The following is a 14,112-nucleotide window of genomic DNA, read 5'->3' on the forward strand; positions in this document are numbered from 1 at the left end:
GCAGTGTTGATTTACCTCCTGCCCAGAGTATGTAATCAAATGTCTAATGGACTCACTGCTCATTAGTAAATTAACACTTTTGAACATTTACATCATCAAGGCCGAACACGTGTTTTCAATTTATGAAAGGGAAACTTATTTTTGAGTTTTTGCTAACAGGGTGGAGATATTTTTCTCTGTATGAAGCTTTCTGAAAAATACTGAACATGCCGAAGGCCAACGAAATGCCACAACACTTCTAAACACATGCCTCATAAAGATTTAAAGAGACTGTAAATAGCTACTTTAAAGGGCCGGTTTATAAATGCGATATTGTGGTTTATGTTAAAATACTATCACGCCAAATTGCTCTCAAGACAATCACATTTAATACAACAGCTAAATGGGCAGAATGCTGATGATTTTACAAATGTATACAGAGTTTTAATTTCATACGTAAACCACAGTAGCTTTATTTTACCTGCTTGACTTTGGTCTTCATTTAATTTTATTAGGCTATGAATCTGTTCATCAGCACAGCTCTACAGAGACATAAACACTACATCCGTGAACAGCGTCCCCTCTCATTTAGTCATTTATTACTGCTGCTGTAATTTATTGTGTCTCAATACGTAGATGACCGAGCTCATGTAATTTTAAATGTTTGTCTGTCTGTGTTAGTTAAAAACCCCAGTAACAAAAGATGTGGTTGTCAGTAAAAGGACATGATGTCACTGTTCACCACATTTGACTACTTTAGGTTTATAAACAAACTTGAAAGTGTTTTCAACAAAACAACAAATCCCATAGTTGAATAAAGCAGAATTAATAGATACTCTTAGAGAGCTCTGCTGAAGGCCTAATACTGAAACCTGCCAATAAATACCTTTTTTCCCCATATAGCAATAGTGAGTTTGACAATGAATTAGCTTCTTTTGAAACATGTTGTCTGACTGCCATGCACCCTTTATTTTAATATTATTTGAATTGCATTTAGTTTTGATTGCCTTGTTTAGTGAGGCGTAACAGTAAATCTTTTAATTAAAATGCATCTTTGATAGGACTGCAGCAACAATTCTTTTGCTTACTGATTGCAGCTGATTAGAGTATACACTGACTAGTCACTTTGTTAGTGTCCAACTCCTTGTTACCACAAATGTGACTCTCTAGGGTTTACAGAGAATGGCAGAGGAAGGCAACAGTAACTCAAATAACCCTTTATTACAGCCACGATATGCAGGAGAGCATCTCTACTAACATAACGATCGTGGAGTTGGGAGTTCGCCTTGTAATCGGAAGGTTGCTGGTTCGAGCCCCGGCTCGGACAGTCTTGGTCGTTGTGTCCTTGGGCAAGACACTTCACCTACCGCCTACTGGTGTTGGCCAGAAGGGCCGATGGCGCGATATGGCAGCCTCGCTTCTGTCAGTCTGCCCCAGGGCAGCTGTGGCTACAACTGTAGCTTGCCTCCACCAGTGTGTGAATGTGAGAGTGAATGGGTGGATGACTGGACATGTAAAGCGCTTTGGGGTCCCTAGGCGGGACTAGTAAAAGCGCTATACAAATACAGGCCATTTACCATTTACCATAACCTTGAAGCAGCAGAAGACCACACTGGGTAAGAGTGACAACACCTGTCTGCTAACTGGTCTGATGAGTCTAGATTTCAGATAGTAGGCTCTGAATGTGGGAGAAACGACTTGAGAACATGGATCAATCTTGCCTTGTGTCGTCTTAAACTGGTTCCTTGAACATGACATCACCAGATCACCAGATCTTAACCCACCTTTGGATTGTGGTGGAAGAGAAGACTCCCATCATTGACGTGCAAGCAACAAATCTGTGACAATGGTGTGATGCTATCATGTAAATATGGAGTAAAATCTCTGAGAAACCTTTCCAGCACCTTGTTGCTGAACAGAAAGATAATCTAAAAAGCATTTTTCTCCTCCCCTTCTTTGTATAACTTCCCTAGTGGCCATTTAGATCCAGCATAAGCTCATTTGATTTTTGACAACACTTCTTGGGAACTGTAAGTTAGTCACTATGCATGTATTTAATCCCGTTAATTATCATCTTATTGGAAAGTTTTAAAGCATAATTTGCTCACTAATGTATTATGCCAAGTTTGAACTTTCCTATTCTCTTGTAATGTTGATATCCTCTCATGGACTCTGGGTTTTAAACAGTGTTCAGTGTTCTCTAGTTTTCTTAGAGAAGCAGAAAATTGAGAGGTGAAAACTGAAGCCTGGGAGTGCCGTGCCAGTCACTGTGCCCTGGTGAGAACGAAGCGGGTGGCCTCGCTCGACTCAGGATAAAGCTGTCCAGAGGCTGCCTTCAGCATCCGTGTCTGTCTGCCAAGCACTGCTAGCATGTCCCAGGGCAGGCTGGGAGGACAAGACCGTTCAACAAGGCCTCTACATTGAGTGCAGTCCATTTAAAATAACCTATGGATAAATAAATACAGAACCTAAGTTCACTGTACAGTAATTGGCCAGGAAACCAACAGAGACAAGCTCATTTACAGTAAATGCATCAGCTTTGAGTCGCTGAAGTGCACTTGGCTAAAACTGCATTATAACGATTTGGAAATTTCAAGTGAAGCATTTTTTGACGTGTTTAAATATTCACAACGAAATGTCTCAGAAATATTACTCACTGGGAAAACAAAACAGCATTTGTGTGTCACGGCGCAAGTAAATATAGCAGCATGTTAAATATAGAAACGTTATAGTGAGTCTTTCTAGATAATGGAAGAGCGACTAACACATCAAGAAAAAGACACATTTTAATAATAAATGATTTCATTTTTATTTTCAAAGACATGCAGCAGAAATGTACAGATCTCTGTCTCTCTCGCTCTGTCTTAAGCACACACACACACACACACGCATCTGCGCGCGACACACACAAAGTGGTTAGTCTGGCCTACCTTGTTGACCCACTGGCTTAGCTGTGGTTACACGCTGGACGCAAAGCACTCATTAATGATTTGAGCCTGCTCTTCGCTTGTGCAAACAAACAGACTCAGCCCGTCATTACCGTAACACCATGTGTGTGTGGTCTTCTCCCTCAGACCTCTATTGATTCTTCAATTTTCACAGGGGCTGGGGCAACGCAAAACGGCGTGATTTGTCAAGTGAGTAAAGGACATGGCACATGCTGGCATGTGGCATGTTATAAAACAGTTCACACACTGGCGGGCGCATTTTTCATCAGCCTCAAATATTGCACAGTAGTTGATGCAGCGGGTAGGGGCGCGTTCCACGGGCAATGCCCCAAGCCACAAAACGTAAAAACACCACAGTAGGTTTAACGTCGCGTGTAAAATGCAATTATAAACCAGGGTGCTTCTCCCTCTCCACCAGCTCCACTTTCTGCCCTCTGACAAAGCTATCTTTACACTGTAAGCACGGCTGTGTCTGTGATGCTTGGCACCTGGGCAGCAGTTTATGGTAATGTTTTGGGTGATAGGTCAGGGACAGGAGGGTGGTGGTGGTCACTGGTGGTGGCCCTGTGGGGCTTTAAGCCACGTCCAACTGCCCTGGGACCTACCTCTGAGGTCAGATGAGAGGGGGGCATCAGACATTGAGCATATTGTGGTTTGGAGGTGGGTGAGTAAGGAGTAAGAAGCAAGAAGCCCCCCCTCTTCCCTGGAGCCTGAAGCACAGGGCTACTGCAGAGAGTCAGGCACCTCACCATTAACATCTGCCAAGAGAAAAATGCTAATGTGGTGGGCTCTGCATAAGGCCAGGTCAAAGACTCGAGCTCCGGACTTGTTTTTTTCCCCTTTTGGAATTAGTCTGAATCACATTTAAGTAAACCTTGATCAGGCACGGATTAATCATAAGATGAACAACATTTTAAGTTTTCACTAGAGACAAGCTTTAACATTGAATAGATGAGTGTAAGAGCCAGGCAGGAATCATTTAATCTTAAAAATACATTTTACAGGCAACATGTCCAATGGCAGATTTCCTGTCTGAAAAATAATGATTTAATGCACCTATGCTGTAGACTGAGTCTGGACAGCATGCTTTTGTCCTGGCAGGACCTCCCCGACTCACTGTCTCCAGGAGCTTGACATTTATGATTAACATTTTTTTAAAAAGGAGTTGTAAATAAGAAATCGGCCCCAAAGCATTACCTGAGAAGGATTATTATATATCGGGCAGCAGAAACAGACAAATCTTGCAGCTACTTGCAGATCAAATACATGCATGTCGGAGGAGGCCGTGTTTGGGTAACCCTGAACAGGAATTAGGTAATGTTCAGGATGTACGCCTCTTAAAGCGTGGAGCAGTGACCCTTCTGTGACATTCTGACTGAACAGGCCATTGTGCATTGTGGGTGAAAGTCTGTATTTGCAGCTGGAAACAAACCCAAAAGCTGTGAATTGATATATGTTATACAATGGAGATGGAGGTGTGAAATACTGTGTTAAACACCCTGAGCTACATTCACAGTATTGTTGGGATCCAGTTTTTTTCAGCGAGTGACACAAAGAAATTACAGTAAACATCCATCCATCCATCTGATCACACCTATAGTCAATTTAGAATCAGCAGTTAACCTAACCTCCTGCATATCTTGAGGATGGATGGAGGATGGCAACGAATCCTGAATTTAAAACTTGGGGTGAATTGTGCAAGGCCAAAAACTATGACTATTCCAGCCATTTTCTCCAAAGAGAAACTCTGAACTCTATTACAGCCAAATGGAAAACCAACAAGCTGATCGTGTTGTTGCACAATAGCTACAGACCTTGATCATGTTGCCACATTATAATGAGTGATAAATTAAGCCATATCATTGTCAAACTTTACATGTATGTAGATTCGGGTGGTGGTACAAAACCATTTTAAATGTTATTTTGAGTCAAAGTAACACACACAAGGGCTGGGTAATGGGAAGGGTTTAATTTTTTAAATATTTGTTTTTAGGTAAGTTGGGAAAAAAATGTATCATATTTGAACCCCTTCAAAGATCCATAACACCACTTTCAAATTATATCATTAAGGCAGACAACAAACTATGAGCTTGTTTAAAATAAAACAAGTCATCCTCCAATCTGGTAAACAAGAAGAACTTTAAGATCCCGATATTGGCTATTTCCTGATATATCAGTATTGACATTTATAATGGCCAATTAATACAAATATTAAAAGGTAAAGAAGAGATGTTGTGTTGATGTTCCGTAATTTTTCCATCAGGGGGCACTCTGTGTTTTCTCTGTTAGCACCACCTGTTTGAAACTCCACAAACACAACAACCAGCTCATCCGAGCAGAGCTGGCCAGTAAATGAGTAGACTTGTGACAATAAACGAATATTTTTTAAACTGCATTGCCTTGTGATCTTAGCAATGGCAAATATTAGGGAAATCTGTGTATATTTTGTGTGTCTGAAGGAAAAAAACCTCGGCTGATTTTTAAATCACCAAATATCGGTATGAGTCGTAAAAATTCTATATTGTTCTCCTTTCTCCTGTCCATGTGGAGCTGTCTGCGAAATGAGTGTAAAGGGACCATCTGCAAAGTGAGAGACTGAAAAATGACTTTGCCGGAAAAGATGTCATGTAGTTGGCACTCCCAGACTTCAGTTTTCACCTCTCATATTCTAAAACTTGGATCTTGTCCACACGTGCTTCTTCTTTGCCTTTTTGTGAACATTGTCACGGTGAACTGAAAGTGTTCCTGAGCCCATGCAGTGATTTCCATGCCTGATTTTCCACCTTGTCCCTTCCACACAGAGATTTTTCCAGATTCTCAGTATCATTTGATGACATTATGTGCTGTAACTAATTAGGTTTTCAAAGTCTTTACAGTTGAATGTTGAGGAACATTATTTGTAGATGCAGTTTTTGTAGACTGGTGAACCACTGCCTAATGCGCACTCGTAATACTTTTCATACTCATGTTACTGACCTGTTCTCAGTTACTCTAATTAGCTGCAAAAATGTTCCCCCAGCTGTTTTACTTTTTTGTAGTACAACTTATTTTCAAGACTTTTGTTGATCCTAACCCAACTTTCTGAGACATGGTGCTGCCATCAAATCCAAAATGACCTTATTTTTCTACATTTTTTTCCTCTCAATTTAAACCTTTGACCAAATGTGGGTTTTGAGATTAGAAAGTCATTGGGTTCCATTTTTATTTACATTTAACACAGTGTGCCAATTTTTTTCTGACATTCTAGAAGCTCAAATAATACAGGTCAGGGCATGGTGAGGGATAACTCAGTAGGCAGAGTGTTCGCCCCATGATCAGACGGTCAGGGTTTCCAAATTCACCAAACAACTACCCTGTGGTACCATCCCTACACACTGCTCCCCGGGCACTGGATTGGCTGCCCACTGCTTCGCTGAATGAATGGGTTAAACGCAGAGAGTAATTTTCCTACAGGGGATTAATAAAGTATAAAGTATACCCCCCCCCCCCCCCCCCCCAAACAAAAACAAAAAACAAAACACCAAAAAGAAAGTAAATTAAAATGATACTTTAGGCAAAAACTGTTAATTATATTGTAGCTGAGTATTTGGTCAATTTGATGCTTATATTATTAAAATCTCATGATCATACAGTACAAAAACAATGCATTAAATGTGCCACATCCCTGGGACTTATAAACATGATAGTTACACTTCATAGAAGGATATGCACTTTTAAAAGTTCCTCCATTTTAAGTGAGTTTGTTAAAAAAAACTAAAGTACGTGCTTGATATTAAAAACCTGCTCTTAAATAAGTGACGATTTAAGCATCAATAAACCACCAAACGCAAAGAAAACAGAGTGGATCAATTTAACATTTTGTCTCAGGAGTACTTGTGAATAAAAATGGGCCCCTGTAGCCGAGCTGATGAAAATAGCTGAAGGTAAAAAGGAATAAAGAGCATTCCTTGGATGACAGTTATGATTGGTAGGTGTGAATGATCTGCAGAAAACTCCTCCAACTTCCCACAATTCAACATTATGAAGCATGCGTCAGATGAACTACCTGAAATGGTCCATACAGAAATTTGCCGTTAAAAAACCATTAAGAGGGGAAAGTAACTCTGCAAAAGTCATTCTTCAAGTGAGGTTTTCCAGGATAACAAACCTGAAGTTCTCATGTGAACAAATGGTCAAACGATCAAAGTCCTAACTGCGTAATAAAGGAACTATTATCAAACACACATTAAAACTTAAAACGTTATTCCTTGCAGCTGATTATTGTCACATATTTATCTCAAACAAGCTTATAAACTACAGATGTTAAAAAGAAATTCTACTGCTTTTATTTTTACTAAAATGTTTTAATCCCTCTTAAAGAACAAACAACATTCAGAGTTAAAGACGAACTTTGAGATAGTTATAATATAATAAAGGATGTTGACTGCGATCATAGGGAACTGCTAACATCAAAATTATACATCCACACGGTGACTCTGAATGCAATTCCACAACAAAAGCAGGAACTGTGACTGCATCTTGAGACAGGATTTATGACCTAATAGGGTGGGCCAGTGCAGGCAATGGGTAAAAAGCATCTAAAAATAGATGATGAACTCTGAATTTAAAGATGAAATGAAGGTGTTTCTGTAAATGCAATGTGTATCAATGCCGGTTGGTTCCACATTTTTTGAAAGTAGAGTGGGCGGGTGTGTATATGTTCTGTATGTGCGAATGTAAAGTAGGGGCAAAGTGAAAAGGATGAAAAACTGACAGGAATACTGTTCTGTGTTGAGAGTGCAATTTAGCATGAATCAAAAGCAGCTTTCCTGGCTCCTATTCCATATGCTGCAGTCTGCCAGGAAATGGGATTTTTTTCATATTTCTTGTAGGTAAAGTCTTTGCAGAACGGAATCAGATGAGGTATTTTTTCCCTACCAAATGTTTAAGTGTTGGAAGTTTGGGGCAGACTCACTGGCAGGAGAAGAAAGCTAAAATTTGGGAGACAGCAGGGGGGTCCGCCATATATTTGTCCTAGCCCCAAACCCTTTCTGGACACCTTGCTGAACTGAATCATGACTGCTTGTAAAATACAGAGCCCTCTATTAAATAATTTACCACCAACTGGTCTCCAGACTGCCCTGAAGTGATTCTACTAATCAACACTGCACGCAGAAATTATTTATGGTTCCTTTTCATGAGGACAAATGCCAGTTATTCCATCCAGTAAAACAGCAAGCTACAGCAACTACATAAATGACTCAGGATTTTGAATAAACTGTATTTACTGCCTTAGAAATAACATATAAGTATTAATAGATGAACAATTGCGGAGTCTGTTCATCGTGTACATTACATTGCATTTTTTTACATAATAAAAAAAAGACTTACATTTAGACTTACATAACCAGCATTTGAATAAGTGCTGGTTATTATTGTAATAAACTGCAGGCACAACGCTGGGTTTCAGAAAATCCAAATGAAAAGAAAGAAAACCAAATAGTGGGTGACAAAATTCATTAGCAAAGCAATTCAAATATCCCAGCAACCTAAACAATATTTAAGAAAGACAAGACTAAATCTGACACAAAGTCCAAAAAGCAAGAATATAGAGGGGACCAAACTAGACATAGCTGTAGACAATCAAGACAGTGAGGGAGGGGAGGAAGTAAACTCAACACAGGAAACAACTAACTACCAAAGTAAACTTGAATCTAACTCAAAGAACAACTTTTATACACAGACACAGACTCGCTGAACAAAAAGAAAACTGAGGAAACAAAGTACAAATAATAGACTTCATAAAACAGTAAGGAGAACACAAACTAAAAGGCTTAAAATACAGGTGTGCATAATATAAACAGCAATAATTGTTAACAAAACAACCCCCACAATTAAACCAAAATGTCAACGGGCAACTAGATCTCACAGACCACACACACAGAAAAGGACACAGGGGAGTTTAAAATATTAAACAAAAACATGGAGGAAGGAACAAAATATGAATAGTAAACTAGATAAATGATAACAGTATATAGATTTCTAAAATATGCCGATTCCAGATTTCATTAATAAATCAAGAGGCTTTATTTCACTCTGCAAGCAGACGACAAAAATTACATCATGACAAGGGGTCTAATAAAAAATTTAAATATGTATTTCCTATTTAACTACTTTTATTAATATTTATTTTTCATTAGTCTGATTTCAGCTTAGTGTGAGAGTCTTTACTGCATACAGCAGTCATTTATGGTCATGGTAGTTTCTCACTTACATGCTTTTACTGTGAGGTCACCTCATCTTGTGGAGTTGAGCTCATAAGGAACAGGCAATATGATATTAACTGAGGTGACAACAAAACATGGTCACATGTGTAATAAAATCTTCCCGACAAACGTAAGCACGGATGAAAGAAGCCAACAGGGAAAGCACCATCTGAACTAGTAAGCCACGCAAACTCCAGGTAAGTCAAAAATTTGCAATCAAACAAAAGTTGTTGGCATAGCAGTGCGAACTTTAAACTAGAGGACCCTTGGCTTTTAGCTTCATCCATGCTATGTTAACTCTATTGCTAGCATCCAATATGAAACAGAAACATTAGCCTGCTGTCACAGATACCAGACAAAGCATGCATGATTAAAGATAAAAAACAAGTGACAAAGCTTGTCTGTATGCAAACAGTAGAGTTCTATTTAGCTCAATACAAATAGCTGTGCCGCATTTAGGACTTTAGCATGGCACTGGTAGCATGTTTGATAAAACATAAATATATGTTTTGTGAGATATGCAATTATATAGAAATCATCAAATTAAGAAACTATTCTAAAAACTTATTTGTTTGCATACTGGTCTAGTAAATTATGAATGAATGTAATTTTCACTTATTTTTTAGCCCAGCTTTTCAAATGGTGACAGGAGTTGTAGTTCAAATTAACACTGTAAAACCTGACCCATGAAATAATTGCTAGAAAATTCATATTATTTTGAAACTCTAATGTTACTGAAACTTGGGGCACTTGAAGATTGAATCTCAATTTGTATATTTGAGTTTTAATTTTTTATTATTTTTGCTACATCTGGCATTTCTGCACAATTTATTGCTCACAGTAGCACTGCAAGTGTCTGATTGTGTACATCAGGCTTTTCAGGGAAAAAAAACCAAAGGTTAAAATATAAGCAATACATTATATTTAAAAAAGACACTCCTTCTTGCTGCATGCACTTCCACACTTGGGACATGATGCACTGTCTGTCAATGTGAGACTAAAAATACATGCACTTTTAGTCACAGAGGCACCTCTTACGTGAGAGTGCCAAGCTTTAACAAGTGCATTTATTAAATCACTAGGCACTCGAGACTCGGTTCAGCACCTGAATATGCATAGTGAACCTCAGGTTGTATACAGCTGCCTTAATGCAAACCTCAGTAGTCTCATTATGAGCTGAATATGAAAGATACCTCAGAACCCACTGTAACCATTCGGTGGTGAGCTGGTTTGCAGAAGCAGAGTGGAGGTGAACTGAATGGTCTGCAGTGAGAGGCTGTGGGTTGGGTTTCTCTGAGGTTATGGTCATTCTCCCCTGGGAAAGTGGTTAGGCCTGGCTGTTTACTTTGGAGTAACCCTGCCCCTCCCCTTATACCATTCACTCTCTGCTTGGTAACTCGTGATTACCTACACTGGTGCACACCTGTCATTTCTGAGCACCCAATGAAAAAATACTAGTAGACTGCATTTTGAAAGTATGGCGAAATTCCATAGAAATTCCTCTAAATATATGTTTATTCATTAGGGGTTTTTTTCAGTACGCTGTTTGTTGCGTGACTGGACTTTGCATCAGTGCCACGTTCATGTCACAGCAGGTGTGAGTGAAGGGTTGGTGGGGAGTGAGAGTGAGGTGAGGGTTGGGAGGTTGGGCAGGGTGTTAGCACTGGACTTAATGGGTAGGGGCTGAGGTAGCGCATGCATCTTCACCCAAAGAGGAGTTTGACTTTCTCTCAGTGCCTGTTCTCACACGGACTCACACAGGCTCACACACAGAGCTCTCAGCTCGGCTCAGCAGCTCTGACTACCGCAGATGATGCTTCAGTGCGACTTCACATGAGATTACTGCAGGACTGAGCAGAGTTGTGGCTCTGCAGCTGATGGGCTTCTCTTCTTTCTATCTTTATCCCACTTTTATTCGGACACTGGGAAGTTATAAATAGCTTAACACACACTGTTGGGAGGCAAATTAATGGAGCCGACTCGGAGGGGATTTCCCTAGGCTACATTTACACCAATGGATCTGCTCACAAGTTCTGAATGGGCCAAATTGTGTTTGGCACATTAATTTTCACACATCTTTTTTGTGAAATCATTTTTGCAAGAACATCAACACTTAAGAGTTTACGGTTTTTGGGGGGGATTTTCACTGGAAACAAAGTAAGTTTAAATGTTTATATTTTTAGAGGACTGTTTAAAGGCTGTGTGTGTCATTTTTCAGATGAAACGAACTCTACTGAAAAAACAGACACAGTTTAGGATTAATTCATTACTCATTAGAGAGACTGATGATATTTATTGTGTTGCTTACGTGTTTGCCTCAGGGATGTGCTCTATAGTCGTGCTTCATCAGTGGAGTCTGGCTGTGTTCTTGCTGTGCTCTCCGGTGACTCTCGATGGGAGACCAGTTGATGCACTTAGTAGCAGAATGTGAGTTACCTTTGTGATACCTTTAAAAAAACGAATAAACAAATTCTATGCAAGATCTCGAAAAGCTGGCAATTTAAGAAAAAAATATTCGAGATTTTCTACAGTTTGAATATTTTAAAGTAAGGCATGGGATGTTTTCTCTGTTTTAGGTCCATATCAAACTCAGATTAGTGACAGCTCTCACACTTGTTTATGCTGCCACCTACTGTATTGAGGTTTCATAAAGCCTGACTTAAAATTTATAATAGCCAACCACTTCTAAAACTATAAAAGTACATTAACTTAACACTGAGATGTCAAATAAAATTCAAAGTTGGAACAAAAAAAGTTCAGGGACTGACTGAGAATCAGACACTTTATTAATCCCAGAGGAAATGATATATTCCTCTGGGATTAATGTTCAGCAGTAATCTAAGAGATATCAGAGACTGAAACGGATTTCTACTGTCCACCATGTGGCTTTTTTACCACCTTTGTTTTTGATACAATTTAATCTAACTTTGGCACTTTTTTTTTTTGCTGTAAGGAAGAGGTCAGTAGGCCACGCCCAGCTGATGCATGATAAGGGCCGCACCATACATGAGTACACGCGCCGCATGTGGCTACACGAGCTGCTGGAGGAGGTGCACACGGCTGACGATCGTGCTCCACCTGCGCAAAGCAGAACCTCGAGCCAAAGCTTCAGTGGAAACCACCAGAAGCCCTCGGGGGCCACCAAAGATCTCTCTGACAGGTTCAGGCAGGACAGAGTGGGCCCTAACCTCCCTCAGGAGACCAACAAAGCTCAGGCTTATAAGGAGTCACTTAAAGTTGCCACCAAGAGGAAAAAAAAGGTGAGGCTGGGCCGGCGTAGAGAAAACGATAAGAAGAGGAGGCGAGCACGGTCTGTTCTAACAAAGGGGCCACCACGGATGGCTATCTAAAAGCAAAAAATTAAAAAAACAGTACCCTTTATGTGGTACTGCACTAAGACACTGACGCAGGCTGACTGATGCCTGACAGACTAACGATGCCAGACTCAGTCACTTTATATCTTAACCCTGAGTTTGTGCTTGTATATTAATATTTGGCTTTGTTGTTTGTATTTTTGCTGTAAAACAATCTCACACTTCATTTTAGTTTCATGATAACACCTGCTTAGGTCCATATTTATTTGGAAAATCTTTACAACTCTGCAGCCCTGATTTACTTCCAAGCAGTGATATGTTTTGTAGTTTCAGATGTATGCAAGTAGAGCACGGGAGGAAGTATTTATTTCCTATACATGATAACAAATAATGCGATGCTGGGCAACCTGCTTTTTGTTTGGCTCTGAGTGCTGACCGTTATGGACTTACACACAACAAACTGGTCAATGAATACATCAGTTCATAATTTATTGTACTTTAAAATGTATATTTATTTTGTGAATGTATTTCAGTGCTGCTGACTAAATTCCATAATGCACTTTAGCTGTATCCTGTATATGTTCTTTTGTGGTTGAGATTATGGTTTAGTAATTTTTTTTTCTATGATGGTCCTGCTTTTCTTTCACACCTTAGATAACTCAGCGTACGCTTCATTAAACCCACTTCAATCACTTAACATTGGATTTTTCTTTTACATTAAGCCAGAATCATCTACTGGACAATGTTCTGCACGTGCACTGAGGGCATACTGTATAATTTTCCAGTTATTCAAACATTAAATATGTAGTCCTTAGAGCTATTTTTTATTCTCTGTGTCTTTATTACCAGGATATATGCAGCTCAAATGGAAAATCTGGCATTAAGAAAGAGCCAAAATGATTTGCTGAGAAAAATTATTCAAACAATTTGATTAATTGGGACTCCTTCTAAAAATAAAGCATTTAATGTTTTGAATATTTAATTTTTGGCTGTGAGACCAAAAAAAAGCAAAAAGAAAAAAAAGAAAACGAAGCTTATAAAGGCACTGATAATTGTGAATTTGTTATTCAAGTTATACAAATGTAGAAAATAGGAGAAATTTTAGAAATGGCAAATTACTAAGAGACTAATAATCCTCTAAAACCATGGTTCAAGTCACAGCTCAAGTCTTTAGAGAGGATGAATTTAGAAAAAACATGAAAAAAACATTTTTTTTTTAGTTTTTTACCACAGATCTGATCATATGATTATATCCCCCTTTAACCAGGCATTGCCAGCTCCTCGTGGGTGTCACACTACAACATTATGATGCAGTGAACTGTGTCGGTCTGTATCACCTAGAAATCCTAAACTCAATGGCCAACTTGTTAGGTAGATATGTTGAGCTACTCACAAATGCAACTATCTAATAAACCAGTCACACCTTGTGTATTTAGCCATGGGCACGATGACCTGAATGACCTGCTAAAGTTCAAGTTTAAGAATGGGGAAGCAAGGTGATTTAAGTGACTCCGAACGTGGCATGGTTGTTGGTGCCAAATAGCCAGGTCTGAATATTTCGAAAACTGATGGTCTACTGGGATTTTCCAACACAAACTTCTCCTGGGTTTACAAAGAATAGTCTAA

The 14,112-nt window shown here is 39.3% G+C and overlaps 1 protein-coding gene across 1 annotated transcript; it reads left to right on the forward strand.

Annotated features, from left to right (window-relative positions):
- Positions 1 to 10,936: 10,936 nt before the first annotated feature.
- LOC102779313 (parathyroid hormone-related protein-like) lies at positions 10,937 to 12,738 on the forward strand. Its single transcript, XM_006782554.3, has 3 exons — positions 10,937 to 11,329; positions 11,494 to 11,599; positions 12,126 to 12,738. The coding sequence occupies exons 2-3, from the start codon at positions 11,496 to 11,498 to the stop codon at positions 12,520 to 12,522; spliced, it is 501 nt and encodes a 166-aa protein (XP_006782617.3). The 5' UTR covers positions 10,937 to 11,329; positions 11,494 to 11,495; the 3' UTR covers positions 12,523 to 12,738.
- Positions 12,739 to 14,112: the final 1,374 nt, after the last annotated feature.

This window comes from Neolamprologus brichardi, chromosome 7 (genome assembly GCF_056152115.1).
Source record: "Neolamprologus brichardi isolate AB-2024 chromosome 7, ASM5615211v1, whole genome shotgun sequence".
NCBI lineage: Eukaryota > Metazoa > Chordata > Actinopteri > Cichliformes > Cichlidae > Neolamprologus > Neolamprologus brichardi.

What these genes read in the sequence shown, in the direction of transcription:
- LOC102779313 (XM_006782554.3), top strand. Translation starts at nt 11,496, where the DNA reads ATGTGCTCTATAGTCGTGCTTCATCAGTGGAGTCTGGCTGTGTTCTTG. An exon ending in GATGCACTTAGTAGCAGAAT is followed by an intron (nt 11,600 to 12,125) that starts GTGAGTTACCTT and finishes TTTTGCTGTAAG; the next exon opens with GAAGAGGTCAGTAGGCCACG.